At 39.4% G+C, this 26,300-nt stretch overlaps 1 protein-coding gene across 2 annotated transcripts in view; it reads left to right on the top strand.

Moving 5' to 3' along the window:
* XYLT1 (xylosyltransferase 1) overlaps positions 1–26,300 on the top strand; it is a 418,011-nt gene that overhangs the window by 213,574 nt on the left and 178,137 nt on the right. The window contains exons 1-2 of one of the 2 annotated variants that reach the window (XM_043973452.1): positions 5,241–5,281; positions 10,328–10,847. In XM_043973452.1, the coding sequence (XP_043829387.1) occupies positions 10,361–10,847 (487 nt within the window). In that variant the 5' untranslated portion in view covers positions 5,241–5,281; positions 10,328–10,360. Of the gene's footprint in view, positions 1–5,240; positions 5,282–10,327; positions 10,848–26,300 lie in introns of those variants that run through there. The other variant, XM_043973444.1, reaches the window with a different exon arrangement.

The following is a 26,300-nucleotide window of genomic DNA, read 5'->3' as shown; positions in this document are numbered from 1 at the left end:
CCTGATAACATTGTGTACATATATGTATGAATGGGCAGTGGAAGGACTAGTACCTTTTATGTTTATAGAGGCTAATGCCACAACTACGTATTAATTATTGGTTTTACCAATGGAAAAGCAATGCACTTGGAAGTGAGAGAGACCTGAGGTTATATCTTTCCTCAGAGACTTAATAACTGAGATACGTCACTTATCTTCTTTCTGCCTCAGTTTCGTCATCTGTAAATTGGAATAATAGCAGCTACCTCACAGAGTTATTGTGAGGAATAAATAATACATATGCATAAAGTACTTTGTAGACTTTAAAGCACTCTTTAAATGCTAGCTATCTCCATTTTGGCATTTTTAGCTGAAAAATAATGAATAGGTAAAAGCATAGGTATTGGCATGATGGTTTAAGCAACTCTTTGACATTCCTAGGATACTAGCATCCCCTTAGATTTGAGCTAGATCTCAATGACTTGGCTCATTTGAACATAATCCATTGCTGTTATTTCAGTTGTTTACAGAATATGGGATGGAGGGTGAGGGAAATAAGGTAAATACCTAAGAGGTCATTTAGTTCAGCCCTTTCCTTAAAAAACTTTTTATTGATGTTTTTGGTTTTACTACCATGGTCATTTCCAGAAATAGCCTTCCTCCTGTCAGCCAGCATTGAGTCCTCCCTTGAAAGAAAGAAAAACCTTAAGAAAACCAATAGAAGCAGTGAAACTGTATAAAATATTCTATATCTGTAGCTGAAAAGGGGAAAAAAAAAAGACTGATGTTTCATTATCTCTTCCCCAAGATCACAGTTGGTCATTGCAGCTACTCAGTGTTTGACTTAATATTTTTAGTGTTCTTTTCATTTCTATCCCTTTCATTTTATGATGGAAGAAACTGAGGCACAATGACTTCTTCAAGGCTGTCCTAATCAGCTATGTCATACAGCTTCCAGACACCAGATTTCAGAGGCTCAAAGAGGAATGAACTGCAAACGTAAAGACCCAGCCTTAGGTTTGAGATCAGAATAACTGGAAATAATGAAAACAGATTTGGGCGATTTCTTAAAATGGCGCCCTGTGTAATGTAATCTATATTGCAGAACCAGATTGTGTTTAGCATATTTCTGCCTGATTGGAATTGGCTCTAAACATGCCCAAGGTTGAATGGGAATGGAGGACATTATTGCATTTAATTATTTGCTGAGAATAAAAATGGATTCCAGCAGAAGCTGAGAGATGCGGCAACAGCAGCCACACAATTAGAGCTTCTGAGTGACTCATGCAAACATTTGAATTTGCAATCATTGTGATAAGTACATTAAAATAAAATAAGTCAAAATGTTTCATTAGCATAAATAACCTAAGGTGATGGTATTAGATTGGTTAAGAATAAAGGAAACATGGCAACTTGATCACACATGTGAAATAATAGCCAATTTGTCACCCAGGCAGTGATCATTTAAAACAAGATGTTTGTATGTTTATTGTTAATTAGCTCTAGGTCTGCCTGGGCCTGATGCTCAATTTATTCTCCATTTTGGCATGCGTGTTTGCCATGACACTTTCATCAGGTCTGTTTTGAAAAGAGAGGGAACTGATGTTTTGGTGTCCTGGGAATGAGCCAACCCTGGGGAAAGGGAGGCTGGGATCAATCCAAGAGGATCTCTTCCTCCTTGGACCCTCCTCTATCATTATTGATTTAGATTTGGAAGGACCACAAAGTCCATCTCATCCCACACTCTCATTTGACAGATAAAGTAACTGAGATAAAAATGGGTTAAATTAATTGCCCAAGCTCACACAGATAATCCATATCTGAGATGGGATTTGAATCCAGGTCTTTCTATAATTCCAAGTCCCCTACTTTGTTCACTACACCATGTAGTCATGAAAATAATAATAATGGTGATGGTGAAAATGATAGGCATTTGGGTATAGTAGATAGAAAACCAGCCTCAGAGGCAGGTCCTGTTTCTGACAGGTACTACTGGCTATAGGACCCTGGGCAAGTCATTTTATTTCACAGTGCCCCAAGCTTTCTAATACTATAAACTGTAGGGTAGTTGCTGATCTGCATTTGTAAAGTTTCTACATTGTTATTTGTTCAATTGTTTCAGTCGTGTCCAACTCTCCATTACCCCATTTGGGATTTTCTTGGCAAACATAGTGGAGTGAGTGGTTTGCTATTTCCTTTTCCAGCTCATTTTACAGATGAGGAAACTGAGGCAAGCAGGGTTAAGTGACTTGCCCAAGGTCACATAGCTAATTAGTATTTGAAGCCATATTCAAACTTGGAAAGATGACTCTATTCACTGTGCCAGCTAGCTGTCTCAGAGTTTGCTATATCCATATAATTATGGATCTGGATCAATAATAATTGTAATAAAAACAACAACTCACAAAAAATAAATAAATAAATATGATAGGGCAGCTAGGTGTCTCAGTGGATAAAGCACCGGCCCTGGATTCAGGAGGACCTGAGTTCAAATGCAGCCTCAGACACTTGACACTCCCTAGCTGTGTGACCCTGGGCAAGTCACTTAACCCTCATTGCCCCACAAAAAAAATAAAAATAAAAAATAATAACAACATTTATATATCGCCTTAAGGTTTACAACATGCTTTCTATATGTTATCTCATAATCCTCACAACAACCTGTGAGGTAGGTGCTATTATTAAACCCATTTTCCTGTGTAAATTGACAGGGGTTTGCAGGAAGAGGGTAAATGACTTGCCCCAAAGTTTCAAAACCACCAACATTTGAAACTGGATTTGAACTGATGTCATTCAGGCTCTTGGTCCAATGCTGTATCCACTGCATCACACAGTTGCTGTTGTCTTAGTTGTTTTTTTGTTTTGTTTTTTTAATACAGCCTTTTAAGTGTTTACAAAACACTTTACACACAATACCTCCTTTGAGTTTCACAAAAATCAGTGCAGCAGATACAAGTACTATTACCCCCAATTTATAGAGAAAGAAACTGAGGATTAGCAAAGGTGACTGGTCCCTGGTCACACAGCTAGTAAGTATACAAGCCTTTAATCCAGGTCTTTCTGACTGCCAAATCCAGAACTCTAGTTTATATTACTTTGGGTATGTCATGTAACTTTTATGAATTTCAGTGTCTCCAGCCATAAAACAGGGATTAAAAATGCTTAGACTACCTACTTCATAGGATTGTTGGAAGTATCAAATGAGAGAGAATATTGAGTTTGCACTATGACTTTGGGGACACTCTGTACATGGCAAACACTTAAAATCTGACTGATAGGAACACCCCAAGAACAGAAATCTGTCTTCGGGACCCAGAGAAGTAGGCGGTTCTCCCAAATTGTCTAGTAGTAACTTTTTCAGTACAATTCAGAGCCCAGAGGCCTCTAATTGCCTCTTTTTAGGGAATTCCATGTTTTCCTCTTCCCTTATACTTGAAGCATCTGATTGCCTGTGGTGGCTCAAAAACCTCTGGACCAGGATTCACTTCCGGGGCCATATTAGAGTTAATCATCCCTATTGTTCTAGGGCTGCCTTGGGTAGGCTCTGTGTGTGTTAACCAAGTGTTAAATTAGAATTGATAGCAATTCAGGCTACTGATAAGACAAATTAACTAGCAGAATTTCCTATTCTCAGTTTGTCAGATTAGTATTCATAGGTTTCCTAGCCAAAAAAAAGAAAAAAAAAACCCAATGGTAATTGCAGTGTTGTTCTGTGCCCAGTTAAGCTCTATGAAGGGCATCCAGGAACCAATGAAGAATGGGAGCTTTTAAATAGGTAGCTTAAAACAAAGTGTTCTCTGCTGGGCATTGAGCGTATGACCACCAGTTAATGGGGAATGAAAGGAGACCCAGAAACCTAAATATTCTGCCAAATGAGACTGATGAGAAAGAACATGGATTTCTGTGGATGCAAATTCTTTTTGGCTATTCCCTGGACTCATTAACTCCTTGAAAATGTGCTTATGAGGAGGATTTCGATTCATGTTAGCTAAGGAGGACAGTGGAGACAAAACAAGCAAATTGTCTGTCTCTCCAAGGAAGAGAAAATCTGTGTGCTTATATGGACAGGTCAGGCCATTTTTTAAAGAGTGCTTTTGCTTTTGAAATAGAACAGGAATGTTGAGAGGACAACTCTTTTCTCTTTCAGTAGGTGGGAATCAGCAAACAATTTTTCAGATAAATGACGGTTTACTTTTTTTTTTTTTTTTGTTCAGTGAGGCAATGAGTGTTAAGTAACTTGCCCAGGGTCACACAGCTAGTAAGTGTTAAGTGTGTGAGGTTGGATTTGAACTCAGGTCCTCCTGAATCCAGGACCGGTACTCTATCCACTGCGCTACCTAGCTGCCCCCTGGTTTACTTTTTTAATAAAAGGATGGCAGGGTAAAAGTGAGGCAATTTAGGGATCCTAGATTTATAGATTTAGAGTTGGAAGGGACCTCTGAGGACATATAGTCTAACCCCTCCATTTGATAGGGGGAAATCTGACACTCAGAGAGGTTAAATGACTTGTCAGCTCTTGCCAAGTGGGAATTTATTGTATTTGTATCTTCAGCACCCAGGACAGTGCCTTAGCACCTTGTAGGTGCTCAATAATGCTTGTTGATGTCCAAAGTATTGCCTGAACCCAGTTCTTCTAAATGCAGACTCGGGGTCTCTTTCTGCAGAGGATCACAGGGGTGGAAAGGAGTGAATGAAAGAACAAATAGATTGTATGTAGGGCTCAATATTGGGAATTAGTCCTTTTATAGCTCTATATAAGGAAAGAGACTTGACTTGTGATTTCATTTGTTTAGGGAAAGTCCAGAAGAAACTCTTTCTACCATTCACCCTATCTGAAGCTTAGTCTCAGTGAGTTTCCTAAAGCACTGAAAGTTTAAGTGATTTGCCCAGAATTATCCCATCAGTATGTGTTAGAGATGAGACTCAAACCCAGGGCTTTGGGGCTCAGAGGCCAGCTCTCTCTATCCATTATACTGCACTACCTGTCATAGCTCTCTGTGGCAGGTCTTCTCATATCCTTGCTTCAAGAACAAACAGGTATGGATCCCTGGATCTCTGATTCTAACCATCCTTAGGGACTTAGTCACTGCCCCGGAAGCAGTACCAATCCTCACCATTGGCAGTATAAGTGGTTCCCAGGCACAGAATCCCCATCTACCTCATCAACTACTGTATCAAGCCTGGCACTGCAGTACACAGTGTACTGGCCTGTCCTTAGTCCTTGGACTTTTCTGGCCAACCCACATTGTTTTCTGGGGATAGGAGAAGAGGAGGAAGGAATAGATTCAGTATCCTGTCAAAGGTTTTTGGTTTTATTTTGTTTGTGGGGATGAGAAGGAAGTAAGGACCTATGATTACATCTATATAGAGAAATTCCAGTGTGTAAACTCCCTGAACTAGGTCAGATTAGCAGTTTGTTTGTGACAATCTTTTTTAAAAATTTAGTTATAATTTTATTTTCCCAAATTACATGTAAAAACAAATTTTAACATTGATTTTTAAAACTTTGTGTTCCAAATTCTCTTCCTCCCTCTGTTCCTACCCCCTCTTAAGAACTCAAGCAATTCAATATAAGTTAAACATGTGTAGTCATTTCCACATTAGTCAGGTTATGAAAGAAAACAGACCAAAAAAACTTTAAAAAAAGGAACTAACAAAAAGTTATGCTTCAATCTGTATTCAGATCCCATTAGTTCTTTCTCTGTAGATGGATTGCATTTTTCATAAATCTTTCAGAATTGTCTTGGATCATTGTATGGCTGAAAATAACTAAGTCATTCACAGCAGATCATCTTACAATATTACTGTTATTTTGTATACAGTACATTTCACTTTGCATCAGCTCATGTAAGTTTTTCCAGGTTTTTCTGAAAGCATTCTGCTCATCATTTTGTCTGTGATGATCTTTTTTTTTTTTTTTTTTGGCAGGGCAATGAGGGTTAAGTGACTTGCCCAAGATCACACAGCCAGTAATTGTCAAGTGTCTGAGGCCGGATTTGAACTCAGGTCCTTCTGCATCCAGGGCCGGTGCTTAATCCACTGCGCTACCTAGCTGCCCCCTGTTTGTGACAATCTTAACGATTTACCGTGGATGCTAAGAGGTTAAATAGTAACTTGCCCATATTAACACAACTAGCATGGACCCAATGTAGGAATTACACTCAGATCTTCCTGAAACTAAGAGCATGTGCATGTGTATGCGCACGCGCGCACACACACACACACACACACATCACTCAGAAAGTAAAACCTAGAAATCTTCTCTGGTAATCATTGCTATACTCAAATGAGTTTCTATAGCAACAGGGGCAAAATTATATAGGCAATTAATATTTTGTCTGGTCTCAGAATTCTCCCTGGGTATTGTCCTTTCATCCTACAGATATATGTTCAGGTTATGACCACAGCAATAGGTTCTGTGATATAACAATACATTCAAGAAGAAATAGGGACATTATTGCTGAACTGTTCATTTCATAAGAGTAAAAATAGGCTCAGTTTTCATTTTGCATGAAATCACTCAGTTGTGGGCCGTCTAGCCTCCTATCACCTTTACACATGCATGTTGCAGTTTATTCCTAAAATCACAGATTTGGAGGTAGAAAAGATTAGACAGAGGACATCAAATTCTTTTACAACCCTCTGTTTTACAGATGAGGAATCTGAGGTAAAGATAGATTATGCAACTTGCCCAGGGTTGTACAATTAGTGTCTAGATGGGATTTGAACCCAAGGCCATTCATTGCTCTATCCAGCACTCCATGCAACTTCCTACATCCTCAGGAAGCCATTAAGACTAGGTCCAGGATACTCCTCAGTCTTTCACAAAATTAAATGCAGTCATAACTGGGTACTGGGAGAGAATTGCGTGTGTTTTTTTTCTTTTCATAGCAGGCCAGTGTTCTTTCTTAGTCTTAGTGAATTGCTTATAGCACTGAAAGTTTAAGCAATTTGCCCATTGTTATCCCATGAATATGTGTCAGAGGTGGGACTCGAACGCTTGGCTTTGGAGGGCTCCAAGCCCACCTCTCTATCTTTTATACTGTACTGCCTGACATAGCTCTTTATGGCAAGTCTTTTCATATCCTTGCTTCAAGAATAAATAAGGATGATCCCTGGATCCATGACTCATCCTCAGGGACTTAGTTACTGCTCTGGAAGCAGTAACGACCCACAGCATTAATAGTATAAGTAGTGCCCAGTCACAGAAGCTCTTTCTACTTCACCAACTACTTCATCAAGTCTGGCACTGCAGTTCACAGTAGACTGCCCTGTCCTTGGTCCTGGGATTTTTCTGGCGAATTTACATTGTTTTCTGGGGACATGGGAAGGGAAGGAAGGAGTAGATTTGACTTACATGATTAAGGAATGGGAATGTAATGAAAGGAAGAAGGAAAATATGTGGATTGAATGCATTTGAAGCAATCATATTGAATATCTTCTTCTTAGATTACAGGATTATAGATTTAGAGATGGAAGCTAACTTAGAGGCATAGTCCAACCAACCCTTTCATTTAAAATTTTTAAAAATTTTATGTTGAATTTTATGTTGAATTCTCAGTATATTACTTTTCCCTTCCCTCCAAAGAGAGCCATCCCTAAAAGAAAAAAAAAGATGGGGGGGAAAAGTAGCTTAGCAAAATTAACCAACATACTAATCAAGTCTGATAATGCAGAATTCCTCCTACTCATGCCCTATCTCCTCAAAAAAGGAAAAAGAAGAGGGTGTATAATTTTCAAATCTTTTCTTCAGGGCCAAAATTGGTCATTATAATTCCATACTGCTCAGTTTTGATTTTTGCTGGTCTTTTTCTTTTCATTGTTGTAGTCATTGTGCCTATTGTTTTTCCAGTTCTTCTTACTTTACTTTATATCCGTTCATATGTCTTCCCAGATTTCTCTGTATTTTTCATATACATCATTTTTTACAGGGCAGTAATATTCAATTTATGTACCATAATTTGTTTATCAGTGTGTATCTCTTTGTTTCTAGTTCTTTTTTACTAAATGTCTTCTGCTATAAATATATCAGAAACAACCGGTAGCAAGCATATGCACACATGCATGCATGTATGAACACACATATGGATAAGAAAGACCTAAATTAAAACCCATCCTTAGACCCTTACCTGCTGTGTGACCCAGGGCAAGTCATTTAACCTCTATTTGATTCAGTTTCCTCAACTGTAAAATGAGGATAATAATAACACCTACTTCAAAGAGTTGTTGTATGGATCAAATAAGATAATATGTGTAAAATGCATAGTACAGTAGGTAATATATAAATGTTTATTTCCTTCCCCTGCTATAAATAAGTTGTTTGTAAGAATTTTCTTTATGTTTTTCTTTGTTCTTACTTTTTGGGGGAATATGCCTATTTGTGGCATCTCTGAGTCAAAGAACATTTTATGTCACCTTCTTACCATAATTCCAAATTGTTTTTGGTATAGTAAATAGAGAGGTGAGCCTGGAATCAGGAGGACCTGAGTTAAAATCCAGCCTCATTACTAATTGTGTGACCTTGGGCAAGTCACTTCAACCCAGTTCTTCATCTATAAAATTAACTGGAGAAGGAAACGGCAAACCTCTCCACTGTCTTTGCCAAGAAGAACCCAAATGGGGTCATAAAGAGTTAGACATGACTGAAACAACTGAATAACAACAATATTTGCATCAATTCACAACTCCACCATTACACCAATGTATTGGTGTGTTAATACCACTTCTCCGAAATTGATTGTTCCCATATTTTATCCTCTTTGTCAATTTTCTGGTTATGAGGTGAAATAGTCATTTTGTTTTGAATTTTTCTTATTATTAGTAATTTGACATAATCTTTTATATAGTTGTAATAGTTTACAATTCTTTTGAGAATTGTTTATTCATATGCTTTGATCTGTTATCAATTGGGAAATGGCTTTTGGTTTTATACATTCGTGTTAGTTCCCTATATATCTCGAATATAAAACCCTTATCCAAGATATTTGATGAAAAGATTATTTCCCAATTGACTTCTTCCTTTCTTATTCTAATAGTGTTGATTTTGCCAGTGTAAAAGCTTTTCAATTTCATATAATTGATGTTCTCTATTTCATCTTTAGTGATTGCCTCTGTCTCATGTCAGTGGTCAAACTCCCTCATTTTTCAGATGAAGAGAGTGAGATCTAGATAATCTAAGCTATCTTCTCTAGGGCAAGGCTCCTCTGCGACTTGTCCAAGATCATGCAGGTAGCAAGTATATTTCAAACAGAAGACCTTTTACTTCAAATTTAACATTCTTTTCACTGTACCAAGTTGCCCTACCAGTGGCAAAGACTATTTTTCCAGACATTGCATATGTGTGTATCATAAAGGTAATGAGATATGTAACACATGCATGGATGTTATATATAATATGCAATTATTTTTTGGAATTACCTTTCTGCTGTCTCAGATCAACAGTACTTTCATGGAACTTGGACTTGTGGCTTGAATATGTTTTCTGCCCCTCTGTTTACAATGATCTTATTGAGATAAGTATTCATTTCAAAGGGAACTTGGAGACTGTCCAATCCAGTAATTTATAGAGGGTATACTATGAAACCCCTTTTCATACTGCTAGGCTTCCACATTCCGCAGTTCCTGCTTTCAGATTCAGTTTGCTTGAAGCTCTTCCCAGCCTGGCATTGGAAAGGTCACAATTGCACCACTATCCCTCAGAAGGACAAAGTTGCTTTCTCTACCATGAGACCCAGGGAGGCAAAGAAAGAAGAGGATGAAGCGAAGCAGTGGAGGAAGGAAAGAAGAGGCAGAATAATCTCTCCAGGCTACCTTACCCCTTTCTTTGCCCCCTCTCCTTTTTAGCTTCCTTTTATGTAGTATTATCTTCCCTCAATAGAATGTAAGCTCCTTGCAGGTAGGGCTGATCTTTCTACTTCATAGTGCTTAGTATGGTGCCTGGAACATAATAAGTGCTTAATGAATGTTTGCTGACTTGAATCCCAAGGCTTGGGTAATGAGTCTGTAGTCCCTAATACTTTGGAACCCTTCTTTATTACCAGCCTAAATGTTCAATGTGCCAAGATCCCTCATGGCAAGAAATGCTACAGTGTGGGAATGGATGGAGGGAGGGATGAAGGGATAGATGGATGAACAAAGTTTGAGAACTACTCATCTAATCTAACCGTTTAATTTTACATTTGGAGGATCTGAATTCCAGAGTGTCTGAGTAACCCTGCTAAAGTCACAAAGCTAATTAAAAGCAAAACCTGAACTAAAATTCCATCTTCCATAAACTCATCAGTCCTATACATTTTTTTTAATCATACACTTCTGTTAATATTTCTGTTTTATTTCCCTCTCTCTATAGGATGGATATTTTTCTCACCGGCCCAAGGAGAAAATGAGGACAGATAGCAACAATGAAAACTCTGTGCCAAAAGACTTTGAAAATATCGATAACAGTAACTTTGCCCCGAGGACGCAGAGGCAGAAGCACCAGCCAGACCTGGGGAAGAAGTCACTGAGTAAGCAGAAGGAACATTTGAAGAAGAAACTAGAGCAGGAGGAAAAAGTAAAGGAGAACTCACTCCTGGGAAAAGGTTCTAATGAAGCTTTGCAGTATAGCAATCAAGCTGCCCAGAACAGCAGTGCAGCCAAGGCAAGCCCCAAATCCTCCAAGCAATCCCATACCCGGAAGAATGGGGCCGGCTCTCCTGAACTCAAGTACGACCAGCCGCCAAGGTGTGATATCTCTGGGAAGGAGGCCATCTCTGCTCTGTCCCGGTCTAAGTCCAAGCAATGTCGTCAGGAGATTGCTGAGATATACTGCCAGCACAAATTGGGGAAGCTAATGCCAGAGAAAGTGACCCGCTTCTGTCCCCTTGAAGGTAAGTTGTTGGCTAGGAGAGGGTTTGGCCAAAGGAGAATGTTTTTTCTGAATCATAACGGTTTCCCCTTTCATTCCTAATCTCATTCTCTCCCCCCACCCCCAACCCTGCACTGGGCAGCCAATGCCCATAATGCTCCCTTTACTACTTTGGGTTCAAATTATTTGTGTTAACACCTCAAAATTTTCCATACATGCAAAATAATATAAAAGATAATTTGGTGGTGATATGGGAGGCACTAGAAATTAGGGGGATCAGGAGAGGTTACATGTATAAAGTAGTGGTTGAGGTAAGATTTGAAGGAAACTAGATATTCTCAGTGGCAGATGTGAGGAGGGAGGGCACTCCAAGGAGTGACGGAGAGGGTGGCCAGTATAAAGGTACAGAGACTGGAGATGGAATGTTATATGTAAAGAATAATAAAAAGACCAATTTAGCTGAATTGTAGAGTTTGTTAAGAGGAATAATGTATAATATGGCCGGAAAACTAGTTTGAGGGCATATTGTGAAGGACTTTAAATACAAAACAGAGGAGTTTATATTTGATCCTAGAGGTAATAAGGGACCAGAGAAGTTTTGTTGAGTAGGATAATGCCCTGGTCATGTATACCAATGCTTGAGAAAAATCATTTTGGCTGCTATGTGCAGAGAAGGTAGCACTGTGTGGAAATCTGACAGGCTTGAGGCTGATGGACCAATTAGGAGACTATTTCAGTAGTCTAGGTGAGAAATGATAATTGCCCAAACTAGAGTGATAACCATGTGAGTAGAGAAAAGGGTCTGATCCAAGCAATATTATGGAGGTCAAAATGATGGGATTTGTAAAATGATTGGATATTTGAGGAGAGGAAGAAAGAAGATTCAAAGATGACACAATCACTCTGTTGATCACCATTTATTTTGTGGGGACAAGATAACTGTTCTAGTTTTCCTTGAGTTAGTTGGCCAGAATAACAGGTATTTAGAGATTCCTCTAGGCTACTTGCATATTTACCCTAGGAAATGTAGTGATCCCCCAGTGAAGGAATAAACTAATAGCAGAGTATCCCCAGTCTAGACTGATAGAGCATTTTGAACATGAACCCAGAATCTCTGCAAACACCAATGAACTCTCTGTAAGGATTCTAAGTAGCTTCACAAGTGGGTGGAACTGACTACTTAAGTGGAGATGGGGAGAAAAAGTATGCAGTGAAAATAGACAGGCTAACTGACCAACAAAGAGAATGCCAAGCTGACCATTTGATTTCATGAAATAAACAAACTGGAAAACTGAGTTTTGTTTGTTTTTGTTTTCCTCTAGATAGCTGAATTTCTGATCTGGCCAAGTACTTTCCTTGTGTTCTCTTGAACAGACTTAAGACTAAGGTTTAGTGAGACAGTCATTTATTTCTTGGTTCTTAGATTGGAAGTGAGATGCTTCAAATGACTTTATTGCTGGAAAAGAAACATCCCTTTTAATGTTGGCCTCCTGAATCATTAACACTTGAGGTTGTTTAACTGAATTAGTCAGAGAGCACTCTGCTAGTGAGGCAAACACTATGGTTAGTTCATTTTGTCCCAAAGCCCATAGATTGCACCCCCTTGACTGAGTTTACCCTTTTGTCATTAGTCATAAGTAGAACAACCAGGTAGCACAGTAGATGTAAAGTGCTGGGCCTGAAGTCAGGAAGACTCCTCTTCCTAAGTTCAAATGTTAGACACTTACTAGCCGGTGACCTTGGGCAAGTCACTTAACCCTTTTTGCCTCAACTCCTCCTCTGTAAAAAAAAATAAATAAATAAAAGTAAAAATAAAAAGACCCAACAACAATGAGCTGGAAAAAGAAAATGGCAAACCATTCAAGTATCTTTGCCAAGAAAACCCCAAATGGGGTCACAAAGAGTTGGACACTACTCAAACAATTGACAACAAAAGAACAAGTCAAGGGTGAGGGGGTATATGGATGTTTCAGGGTAAATCTACCCTCACTACTGAGGAAACCAACTCAAAATTTGCACACCACTAATGGTAATCCAGTAGTACATTCAGTCATCAATGGGAAAGCACTTCCTGTTGTTGCAGATTTGTATTTGGTGGGAAAGATCTGTTGGTCACTTTTGTTCCCAGTTGCATGGTGAGGCACGACAAGGGCTCTAAATTCTTTCCCCTCTTGGAAACAAAGGATTTTTCTATTGTTTGTTTCTATTGACTTTTCTTCTATAGAAAGGACAGTTGTATTTGGATTTATTTTGTTTTGCTGGAACATATAATTCTACTCAAAGCCAAAGGGTTTTAAATCAGCTACTTATAAAGACTTGGTTCCTGTTTTAAAGGTATAGCAATATTCACTTGTAGGGACAGCTCTGCTGGTTTATTGTAACCTGGGGACTAGACATTCTGTTTCCCCTGTGAGTGTAAAGGGGAGTCTTTTGAGGTGGGAAAAGTATTCTTGACTGCTTATCCCGTGCTACTACAAATACCACATTATCCCAAGGTTGATATTTACTCTACATACCTCTACACTCATGTGTACAGGTGCAGATCCATGAATGAAAGTCAAAGGGATCTAGCTAACTGGGTGTTCTCTGGCAAGGTAGTTTGCCTGGGACTCCTCTATTATAGACCTTTGCTCTATTAGTCAACATGGCAGAATTCTCCAGAGAGCTATAAACTGTTTAATAAGATTGGCATTCAAGAGTCCTTGCATATGCAGACCCAACAACTCTTTAATTTGCTGCTCCACAGACTCCTCCTGTTGCAATAAATTTACTGTGAATAGACTAATTGCAAAATAACCCTAATTGGGTAGTTATCAATGAACAACTTCCCGTGGAACAAAACGGCTTACAATTAATAGCATTTAAGCTATAAACTATTCTTCTGCAGAAAGCTAAGATGTAATTACACCACATAGGGAGATTGGGTTCACTTCTAGAAATCATGACACCGGAGTTTACCTCAGTGTAACAAGGAGCTGCAGTTTTAGCTTTGAAATGCTTTCATTTTTTCACTAAATGAAGAGTTGGGGGGAAATATATATGTAGATATATACATATATCTACATATGTAGGGCTCTTGTTGCCATTGTGTTCAATATAACAAAACTCCAACTTCAGCTGACATTAGGCTAGAAGTTGAATATAATTAAGGCAACGATCTCCCTCATGGGTTAGAGTGGAAAGGATTGAAGCTTCAATCAAAAGGATTTTAAATGCTGACATTTTTAAATGGCTACTGAGGAGAATACATAAAACATATTCCCCGCAGCCAAAGATAGAGGCTGAAAACTCTGAGATCGTTTATTTTCTGCTGAGACCCTGGTTATTTTTATCAAGTGTAAATTATTTGCAATTGCAAATTGCCCGCCTCAGACTGCACCTCATCAGTCGAGAAAGCAGTTAGGTTGGGGGGAGAAGGAAGGAATTCAACCACACATGGTATCCCAGGGAAACACATCCAGAGAGAGCAGTTTGCAGAAAGGGAGCAGGGGAATTTGCAGATTAACAAAAGCCCTGCTGGGATGTACTGTGTTTACTGGAGATGAGTTGTTCCAGATGCTCAGGGCGTTATAATACCTTTCTATCATAGCCAGAAGTTGGTCCCTAATCCTAGTCTACATGGAGAAGCCTTAGTCACAAAGAGTTGCCCAGTAAGAGCCGTCAGTAGTTGACCTCTGGCTGAAAATCTTGGATCCCTTAACTACTTCTAATCCCCTTTCCTCCCTTCACCTCACATTTTGTTGTCAATGGCTGTTCGTCTTGGATATCATCAACAACAGCAGCAACTTTTAATTGGCTGGCATTCCTTCCTTTCCTCTCCCTCACCTCCTAGATTAGTGTTTTCTTCTCTTTCCCTTTTAAGAACTGGACTCGAGTCCTGATTCTGTTCAGTGATGACTGTGGAAGATCATGACTAGCAAAATAGGATCATAAAATGTTAGAGCTGGGAGAGATCCTCATATTCATCTAGCCTGGGAGGATCTTAATCTTTCAACAGTCTTGTGAAGCCTGTGGCTCTTTTTCAAAACAATGTCTTTCAATGCATAAGATAAAATACATGGGATTACAAATGAAAATGATTATATTGAAATATGGTTATCAAAATATTCAGATAAAATACAAACAAATTCACTGACTCTAGGTTAAGGATCTCTGATATAGTCCAGTCTACTTAGTTTAACAGATGAGAAAGCTGTATGGTAGAAAGGAGAGGTGACTTTTCTAAGGAAAATAGCAAAGTCCTGACTTGAACCTGATGCTAAATGCAGTGACGTTTCTGCACTATGTCATGCATTCTGTGACCTTGTACAATTTGCTTCCCTAGATGGGTTTTCATCAACTTTTCTGTATTTTCTCATGCTAGGTTGAGAGAGGCACAGTTTCCAGGATTACAGAAGTGAGTCAGACCACAACTGGAGTATCATCTACATATTTTAAGAATGAAATGAATAATCTTGAGAGTGCCTAGAGTATGGCAACTAGGATAGAAAAGGGTCTAGAGAAGGACTGATTGAAGGAACAGGGAATATTTAGCCTGGAGAAGAGAAGACAGAGGGAGCATGCTGGGTGTTTTTCAGTATTTAAAAGACTTTTCACCTGGAAGACAAATTAAATTGCATCTACATGTCCTTTGAGGAGAGCACAAGAAGCAATAGTTGGAAATTGAAAAGAGGCAAATGTGTAAGAAAAACTTCCTAACATTTAGAGTGATACAAAAGAGAAATGGGTTGCCTCCAGAAGTGATTGGTCCCCCTTCAATTTTGAATCACAACTTGGGTATATTAAAGGGGAATTCTTTCTTAAATATGAATTGTGTTCAGTGTCTACCCAGATGCCTTTCAACTATGAAACGCAATGGTTATGTAAAAATGATGGAATTGGACTAGATAATTTCAAAGATTCTTTCTGGGTCAAATAGTGTAAGACTCTCTATATTATCTCCTGACTTTGTGCCTCTACCATTAGTTTCTGGAGCTGTCATTAGTTCTGGGAACAAATCATGCTTCTCATTGTCCCCTTCCTTCCATAGGGCACCTTAAAAGGGAATATCACAAACAGGCAATATGCAACCTAAAGGGTATGTGTAAAGGAGAAGACAGGCAGTCCCATACTCTTTGGGGTGTAGAGATTAAATATTAATTTTATGTATATAGACTATATCTACTATATCCACTATGTTCATCTGAAAGATTTTTTTTCTTTGGTGGGGCAATGAGGGTTAAGTGACTTGCCTAGGGTCACACAGCTAGTAAGTGTTAAGTGTCTAAGACAGGATTTAAACTCAGGTCCTCCTGAATCCAGGGCCAGTGTTGAGAGTCTTTTTTAACATGAAATGATGGGGCCATGTTTTTCTCTAAGGTTGCTTCCTGAGATACTATCCAGTCACTGGTCACTGTAGTAGCTATTTATCTAGTCTACCTGATTCAGCTGAACTGTGGGGACAGCTCTCCTAGTTCCTAATTGTCCAAGCTGGGCAAGGAAAAATACCATCTGTGGACAATCCCTGGAGCAACCAGATGTTTCATTCATTTCTATTGGAGTGTAAGGCAAATGTTCAGAAACTTGGCCAAGTGGCCCCATTAACCATCCCTCCCTGGTTCAAATACAATAATTTTAGCCCACTCAGATAAAATAGCTTACCATTCTCCAGAATAAACTAATCAACATGTCTGCACAAAAAGAAAATATTTTAAAATCACTTAGTTGTCTTGATTCTCCCTCTCTTACTTTTCCCTTTTAATGACCTTTGATTTAAACAAAGCAAGCTTAATAAAAGCATAAGTGAAATCTGGTCCTCAGGTTCAAATTCAATCACACAAATACAAGGGAAGGACATGGCTTGAAAGTCATGCCTATATTTTTAAAAATAGGAGTTATAGTGAATTGTAAGCTCAATTACCAGTGTGATATAGCCACCAAAAGACCTTGTGTGATCCCTGTTGTCATTCAGTCATTTTAGAGTTGTATCTAACCCTTTGTGACCTAATTTTGGATTGTCTTAGGAAGGACACTGGAGTGGTTTGCCATTTCCTTCTCCAGCTCATTTTACAGGTGAGGAACTGAGGAAAATAGGGTTAAGTGACTTGTCCAGACCTCACACAGTTAGTAAGCGTCTGAAACTCAGACTTGAACTCAGGTCCTCTTGACCCTAGAGCCTACACTCTATCCACTGCTCCTATGTTGCTTTAATAGAACCAGAATGTTTGGTTTTCAGCCCCATCATTTGACTGAAACTGTTCTGAAGTTACAAATGATCTAATAATTGCAAAAAATCAGTGGCATTTTCCCAGTCCTTCTCTTTCTTTCTTCTCCGAGATTTTTAACATTATCAACCACCTCTTCCTTTTGGGGAAAAAAAAAAAAATCTCTGCTTCCTTGGCTTCTGAGACACTGCTATATTTTCATCATCCCCTACTTTTTTTTTTTTTTTTTTGCGGGGCAGTGAGGGCTAAGTGACTTTCCCAGGGTCACACAGCTAGTGTCAAGTGTCTGAGGCTGGATTTGAACTCAGGTCCTCCTGAATCAAGGACTGATAATTTATCCACTGCGCCACCTAGCTGCCCCCAATCCCCTACATTCTTTTTTTTTTTTTTTTTTTAGTGAGGCAATTGGGGTTAAGTGACTTGCCCAGGGTCACACAGCTAGTAAGTGTGTGTTAAGTGTCTGAGGCCGGATTTGAACTCAGGTACTCCTGACTCCAGGGCCAGTGCTCTATCCACTTCACCACCGAGCTGCCCCAATCCCCTACATTCTTAATCTCTGTTAGAATGTCATCTGCCTCCTGCCTATTAAGAGTGGGTATCAGGGGCAGCTAGGTGGCGCAGTGGGGCAGCTAGGTGGCGCAGTGGATAGAGCACTGGCCCTGGAGTCAGGAGTACCTGAGTTCAAATCCAGCCTCAGACACTTAACACTTACTAGCTGTGTGACCCTGGGCAAGTCACTTAACCCCAATTGCCTCACTTAAAAAAAAAAAAAAAAAAAAAAAAAAAAAAAAAAAAAAGAGTGGGTATCAGGGGCAGCTAGATGGTGCAGTGGATAGAGCACTGACCCTGGAGTCAGGAGGACCTGAGTTCAAATTCGGCCTCAGACACTTAACAATTACTAGCTGTGTGACCCTGGGCAAGTCATTTAACCCCAACTGCCTCACCAAAAAAAAAAAAAAGTTTTAAAGAGTGGGTATTAACAAAGGTTCCATACTGGACCCTTTAAACTTCCTTCTACATTTTCTCTCTGGGGATCTCAGTGCTCTCCTCCATGTATTCAATTATCATTACTATGCTGATGACCCCCAGATGTGTCTGTCTAGATCTAATATCTTGCATAAATTCTAATTTTAAATTTATCATGTTGAAAATGGAATTACACATTATTTCTATTTGTATTTATTCTTTGTTGTGAATTTTAAAATCATCTGAGAGACCGTATGAAATAATGGATAGAGAACTGACCTTAGAGTCTAAAAGGCTCAGGATCAAGTCCCACCACTAACATGTGCTGACTGTATGACCCTGGACCAGTCATTTAACCTCTTTCATAACTCAGATGCTAATTTGAATTGGTGAAATCACAGGTCTGGTCCTCAAATCCCTAATGTCTAATAAAGTGTCTTGTATGTAGTAGGCACTTAATAAATGTTAATAGAATTTAATTGAAAGTGGAGTGGGCTACCTAAACAAGATAATGAACTCCCTGTCACTGGAGATCCTCAGACAGATGCTCCATGACCATTTTTGATGATGCTGTTGACTGAATTCAGTACTGAGTTCAAGGTTGGCCTAGACCTCCAAGGTCCCTTCTGAATCTGATATGCTTTAACTCTAAGGTATGCAAAGATGACAGCATTTAATGGCACTTTTCATTCTGTTTGGAATGACTGAGTGTTAATGGACTTAGAGAGTTGGAGGGAATGTAACAGCTAAATACTTGCTAAAAAAAAAAAAGCAAACCAAAAAAAAAAAACCCAGGAGGAATGGTAAGTTTCTGGTATCTGAACCCATGGATAGCAGCTTTCTGTAGCTGGAATGGAAATGAGAATTCTCCAACAAGTAGTCAGCATTATCTTTGTTAGAGTCACCTGAGGAATCAGTGGTTGCAAGCTTCACAGCAGTAGGGACATGATTTTCTAGGTTTTGGGAATGAGAATTGGAACTTGGGCTCCCATACAAGGGCAGCTGTCTGTGGACGTGACAAGCTCCATTTATTCAATAGCCAGGGGAGAAGGCCAGAGACTTCGGGTGAATGGCTTTTTGGAAAGGAGAAAGCTTCCTGCCCATCTGCAGAGAGGGACTGGTAGGATGTTTGCCTCACTCCAGATGGTACAGCCAGCTGTGGAAAGTCCCTCCCTGTGCCTTCCGCACAAGGAAGACAAGATGATGTAACTGTTCACTGGTAGAGTGGCCTGGCCCTAGAAAATTTTGGCAGTAGGGTCTAGGGAAAAGAACACAGAAAGGGGAACCAAGGGGTATGGGTTCTAATCATGCAAAGGAGAAGCTAATGAGCTTCTCAACCTGACAATTCACTTAACTCTGCTGTGCCTCAATTTTCCTAGTTCTCAAATGGGTATAATCCAGCTGAAAGAGATCATACAGTTCTGCTTGCTTCATTTTTCAGATGAGGAAACTGAGGCCCATGAATAGAACCATAGGATCATAGATTTAGTGTTGGAAGAAACTTTAGGTGCTTAAATACTTGTTAATTGATTGTTAATTGATTAATGGCCTGCCTTGTCATTGAAGCATTGAGTCAGAGGGCTCATAGGATTATGGATTTTGAGCTAGAAGTGACCTTAACAGCTCATCAGTTCCAATCCCCTAATTTTTCTAGTTAAGGAGACTGAGGCCCAAAAAGATGATGACTTGCTCAGGGTCATACAGCCAGTAAGTGTGTGAGGCACTTTAAACTCAGGAAGTCCAAAACTCTGCTCTACCCATTGGGCCAGAGAGGCAGGTAATACATGTGAAAGCTAGAATTTAAACCCATAAGGATGAAATCTTCCATTTCCAAGCTCGGCACTCTTTCCATAATATTACACTTCCTCTATTTGCACAAGTATTAAATACAGAGCTTAAATGTGAACCTAGAACTTCTGACTCCAAATTCATTGATCTTTTTACTATACTGACGTGCTCACTCTAAAGTTTTCATAGTGTTGTTGGGAGAATCCGCTAAGAAAACAGTGGTGGAAAGACTGAAAAAAAACAACAAAACAGTACTCTCGGTTTGAAGTTTTATTAATCAAAACCTTTTGCAACTCAACTCATCGCCAATTGTCCTCATACGGTATATGAGAATTTATAGAGCACCAGATTTGATCCTCAGCCTGGGAAATATTCCTTGGGCTCTTCTGAAGGGGCAAAGGGCCCTCTGGCCCCAGAATAAGATTGCAAACCCTTTCTTTCCTGAACATCGCGTCTCCAGAATCACCCTTTGGAGGGATATGTCTTTTAGGCTATATGAAGTTTGTTCAAGGAAAAACCCCATTGGCACAAACCTTCCTAGTTAGTATCCTTGGTTTTCCAGAGAAGTAGGCAATCAACAAGTATTTATTAAGCACCTACTATGTGTTGGGTGCTATGGTAGGTACTTGGGGATATAAGTCAAAAGAATGAAATGATCCCTACTGTAACGATTGGAATAACGCCACCTGCTGGATACTTACTGTAGAAGAGTTCTGCCCATGAAGCGAAGGTCTTTGAGGGCAAGACCAGGAGTCTTTTCTTTGGCGGGAGGAAATGACGCGGACTAGTGGGAGGAGGAAGGAAGAGACTGGCGCTGACTCTGGGGCTCTTTCCTCTGGACTCTGGCGGAGAAGGGAGCTAGAAATGTGCTCTCCCTTTAATAGATAGGAATCTAGGCCTTTCTCTCTCTCTTTACCAAATTCTTATTCTCCTTAATAAATGCTTAAAAATCTAACTCTTGCTAAAGCTTATAATTTATTGGCGACCACTCATTAGATATTTTAGACAGTTTAGCTAGAATTTTAGCCCTTAACACTACTCAAAAGGAGCTTATCAGTAATGGCTCATAACCAAAGGGACCTCAGATCACACATCATACAAAGGCAGGCTCTTTTCTTCTTGACCTTCAATATGCAAAGAAAACAAAGTTACCCACAATACATTTCAGCCTGTTAAATATAGAGTTGAGTGAAATATAATAAATGTAGCCCCTCTATTCCTTCCTCCTCTCCCCAGTCCCCCAAAGGACTCTGCCAGCTGTACAATTATTTTATTTATTTTAGAACTCATCATTAGAGAGCTTTCCTTTGTTCTGTAATTGCTGTGCCCGGAAGCGAAACCTAAAAGGCTTGGAGAGCAAATCACTATTGGGATGCCAACACTGTAGGCATGAAACCAGTAGTGAGAGGGAGGGATAACTGTCATTCCAAACCTCAAAGCCATAATTTGGCCACTCCCTTTCTAAAACTTCCAGCACAAATAAGTATATCCCCCAGGAGAGTCTACTTTACATACTTATTTCACTCTGTGTTTCTGTGTGTGTGTGTGTGTGTGTGTGTGTGTGTGTGTCTGTCCCACCCTCCAGATATTCACAATGACATCTCTCTAGAATGAGAGGTTGAAAATGTGTCGATAGTCTTGAATTCATGGGGGAAGAAGGCAACAGCTTGAAGCAGCTCAGTATATAGTTTCACCAATCAGTTTTCCTTCTGCTCATGGATAACATGAGGTCTTTTGGAAACCAAAACCTTTGAGCAGTCAGATGCTCAAAGTTAGATACCTGACTTAGGATGCAGAGGCTTAATATTTCCCCTTTACCAAAAGGCTCATCCGCCATTGCTTTGGTTATTTTTATTTTTATTTTTTTGTGAGACAATTGGGGTTAAGTGACTTGCCCAGGGTCACATAGCTAATACGTGTTAAGTGTCTGAGGTTGGATTTGAACTCAGGTACTCCTGACTCCAGGGCCGGTGCTCTATCCACTGTGCCACCTAGCTGCCCCCTGCTTTAGTTATTTATTTAGGGGCTAGTGCATGCAACTAAAATCCTAACTTCTATAGGAAACTTTTCTCAACCCCTCTTAATTACAGTTCCTTCCTTCTGTTAATTATCTCCTATTTATTCTGTAAATAGTCTCTTCTCCTTTGCCTCTTTTTCCAGTGCTTAGCTCAGTACCTGGAACTTAATAAATATTTCTTAATTGATTGATTGAAGAAGAATATTGGCTCACAATTTAGGAAACTGTACATATAAAAAACTCTCTTAGAGATTCTGCCCTATGTAGGAAGGCATCATGGCAGGAGTATCAACCCTCAGCCCAACGGTTAGGAGCATGATGGTAGGAACATAGAGCAGACAAGAAGTGAAGGGACCTTTTTCCTGGCTTTGCCTCAAATTAATCATCTGACCTTGGTGCACTCACTCCATTTTCTGAATTTCAATTTCCTAGTATATATAAAATGGAGATAATAACCCCCACTCCAAATACCATACAGGTTTCCTATGGTGAGCAAATGGAATGTGAAAGTGCTTTAACAATCAGCAAACATTTATGAAGTGCCAACTGTGTGCCAGGCATTAGAACTAGAAAATGGAAATACAAGGACAGAAGTGAAGAGCCCCTGCCCCTCTTCAAGGAGTTGGCATTCTATCAGGAAAATTACATATACAGAGACATAAAATCCAAGCTGTCCCCAAAATTATAGTTCAGTTTTCAACCACTAGTCGCTTGTGATGACTTTATTCCTTGATCTTTCTTCCTGCTGAGTTCAAATCATGGTTATACAGCAATACAGGGGTGTCATGGTAGATGCTTAACAACCAGGCTCTGGTGGAGGGGGGTTGATTATGGATGTATATGTTTTTTAAAGTTTAATCTATGTTATTAGCACCTTATTAAGTCTAGACAATCAGCAAAACAATAAATCAAGTCCTGATTTGTAGTGATTGTCCACTCCTGAGATATAAATAAGAATACTGAGAATTTAACAATGAGTTCTGAACGCCAGTTAGAGCTGGCTCTAGCACACCCCTCACTTAATCTCTTTGAGCCTAAGTTCCTGCATTCATAAAATAAGGATAATAATAACTTGCACTGTTTACAGGTTAGGTGCTACGGGTGCAGCTAGGCCTGGAGTCAGGAAGACCTCAGTTCAAACCATATCTCAGCTATGTGACGTTGGACAAGTCACTTAACCCTGTTTGTCTCAGTTTCCTCATCTGTAAAATGAGCTAGAGAAGGAAATGGCAAACCACTCCAGTATCTCTGCCAGGAAAACCCCAAATGGGGTCACAGAGAGTTAAACACTACTGAAAAACAACTTGGAGCATACATTTAGAAAAAGAAGGGACTTTAGAGGTCATCTGGTTCAACCTTACAGGACCGTTGTGAGAAAAGTGCTTTTTGCATTGAGTAAAATTCTATGTAAATGTGTGCTGTTGTTATTATTATACTATTAATATTATTGTTAAATGTCATTATTATTCTGTCATATAGTAGTTGATCTGTGAACAAAATCTTAAATTTTCTCTAATTAAAGGAGTCCAGTAGATAATTCTTTTGTCAAATGAAGGAGCATTTGTATTATTATTTTATATTTATATTATATATTTATATATTTTATATTGTATTATATTATTTTATATTAATCTATCTAATTTCTTTCATCTGGTTTCAGTCAATTACTCTATGCTTAAAACAAGAATTGCCAATGAAAGGAAAGAATAAATATAGACAGAGCAGAAAGCTCAAAGGGGAGGGGAAGAGGCTTGGATTAAATTAATAGAATCCCGGGATTTGATAAATATTAAAGAGTAGCTGGTTCAGCCCTCTTATTTTACAGCTGAGGAAACTGAGGTCAAGTTAAGCAACCTGTCCAAAGTTGAATAACATATTAGTGGCAGAGCTCAGATTAGAACCTAATTCTTAGGACTTTTGCTTCATAGTTCTTTCCACTATACCATCAAGTCACAGAGGGCTTTAAAATGTCAATTATTATCATCAGAAAAACTAGTCTGGTTTTCTGTAAAGATAGCAACTAATCTGACTTTGATTTCACTCAAGGCATTCACCATAACTCTACCATGATATGGACCCGCTGTGGGTGAAATGTCAACAGTTTTGGGAACCTCTTGGGTAAGCACAATGATGTCTCTGGGGCAGCCTGAAGTTTAGAATGATTTTTTTCCCCCTCAAATTCCGAAGGTTCTGCCTCAACCTGGCCAGGTACCAGGGATTTGGCTGATTAGCTGAACACCAGATGGATGATGTCAGTAGGCTATGATTCACAGAAAAATGAAAGAGTCTTTCTCTTATGAGACTTCTCCCTTCCTTGCAGCTGATTGCTTGCCAGCCAGCGACTCACAGAACCATGGGATGTTAGAACTGAAACAGAATGTGGAAATTATACCATCCATTGCATTCCCTTACACCAAAGTCTCCCCTCATTTTCTAAAGGAAGTAGGCTCAGAGCAGTGGCGTCATCATATAGCCCACAAAGGTCCGAGGCAGCACTCACACCTACGTCTTTTGACCTCCGAGGTCAGGGCCCTTTTGACTGTATTTCACCATTTCCACATGAATCCAGTAAATCCTCTCCTTTAAAGTGCTGATATTCTTCCACTGGTGCCTAACAGCAGCAAGTCATGGAAAACCACTCTTCTGGAACAATTAAAATAACAAATAACCCAGAAGGCAATAAAAAGACACATGGTGGGTATGAGCAGACAGCAACATGTTGGTAACAACAGTTAGTGTTTGAGAAGCAGCATGAGCAGCTCTACCAAGGAGATATACGACCATCAAAGGAGGTTGGCTGGTCATGTAGGATGAAGGACAAGAGAGGGTGGAAAGCCCCACAGATGCTGGAAAAATGAAAGCAAGACTTCTATTGAGGTGGGTAGATAAGGCTACAGGGCAGCAAAAATAATGTTAATGATGACAATGATAATAACAACAATTCATAACTACTCTCATTTTTCTGTCCCTGTGAGAATAGTGCTTTTCTCACCAGCAGTCCAGTGAGGTAAGTGGTACAAGCATTGGTATCCCCTTTTTACAGATGAGGGAGCTGAGGCTCTAAAATTTTAAGTCACTTAAGAGCATACATTGAGAGGTAGAAGGGATTTTGGAGATCAGCTAGTCCAAACTTCTCACTTTACAGATAAAGCAACCAAGACCCCAGGAAGTTAAATCACTTCCATGATTTACCAATGGTCACACAGCTAGGATAGGATTTACTTTATAGACCACAATCTGTATTAGATTTGGAGTTAAGGGCACCTAGGCTTTAATATCACCTCTGACTTAAAACCTCTGTGATATCGGACATGTTATTTTATCTCCCCTGGGCCCATTCTTCTCATTTGTAAAATGAAGTGATCTCTCGGGTCCCTTCTGTCTCTGAATCTTCAGAGACAATGTCACGAATCTCATAGGATGAGAGAGCATAGAGGGATTGTGGGCTTTGTCAGAGGGAATACAAGTGTGATGAGATCACAGAGCGGCCAAAGCATCAGAGAATCCGGTTCACTGCCTCTGTTGAAAAATAGCCAGTGGTGGTTTCGGCCCATTTCTCTGTTCCTGGCTTCTGGCCTGCATAGAATATTTGTGTTAGGTAAAAAATGACAAAGCAATAATTTTTCATTGTATCCTTCAGTCACCCATGAGAGATTGAATTTAGGTCACAATTTATTACCCCATGGAATTGAATCCAATTTTTAACACCACATCAGCCATCCTGGTATTAGAGCTTTTTAATGGCTGTGAAATTTATACAATGATAAAGTAATTTAAAGCATATGTACGAAGAGTACGAGGCAAATTGATGTGTACAAACGCCTGTGTTAAAAATTGAAGAGGAGATAAACACAGAAAATGCCAATTGATTACAGGAAGATTGAAATGATGCTTGCTTTGATAAACTCTTAATGGTGAAATTAGTAAACCAATTTATTCTTCAAAATTTAGGGGAAAAAAAGGTTTATATTGGCACTCAATCAGAGCCTGGGCTTCAAAAAATGATGCCAGGCCACAGAACACAAATGGTTAGTTCATCTTGTAGCACAGCAGAGCTCAGAGTGAAAAACATCATTCAGTATTATTAGGCTCCCATGAAGAGTTTCCTGTTGATGCTGGGAAAAATTCAAGTGAGAAAGCAGAATGAGGGGACATGTCAACAGGAGAGAAGTAGAGGGGGTGAGGCTAAATAGCTAATAGGGGATATTTTACAAATAACGTCATCAGACCCACTTTTTTAAGTCTCTTCTATTCAGAGGTTCCAAATCACTTGGTCAATAGTTCTCTTTGCTTCCTTCTCAGAGTATGTTTTCTCCCCCTTGAAAGCAGGGACTATTTTTTTTTAACCTTTTGGCTTGTCAAAGATCCCCCAAAGATTCAACTCCATTCACCCATCCATCCATTCACATTCTATCCTCTTTCTAGATTGATCCAATTTGTGGGTGAGTAGGGTCACAGATTTAGTCAGTTAGTCAATAGGCATTTATTAAGCACCTAATAG

This window comes from Dromiciops gliroides, chromosome 1, assembly GCF_019393635.1.
Source record: "Dromiciops gliroides isolate mDroGli1 chromosome 1, mDroGli1.pri, whole genome shotgun sequence".
NCBI classification, from domain to species: Eukaryota; Metazoa; Chordata; class Mammalia; order Microbiotheria; family Microbiotheriidae; genus Dromiciops; species Dromiciops gliroides.
The sequence above is the reverse complement of the archived record's forward strand: the minus strand, read 5'-3'. Positions and strand labels throughout refer to the sequence as shown.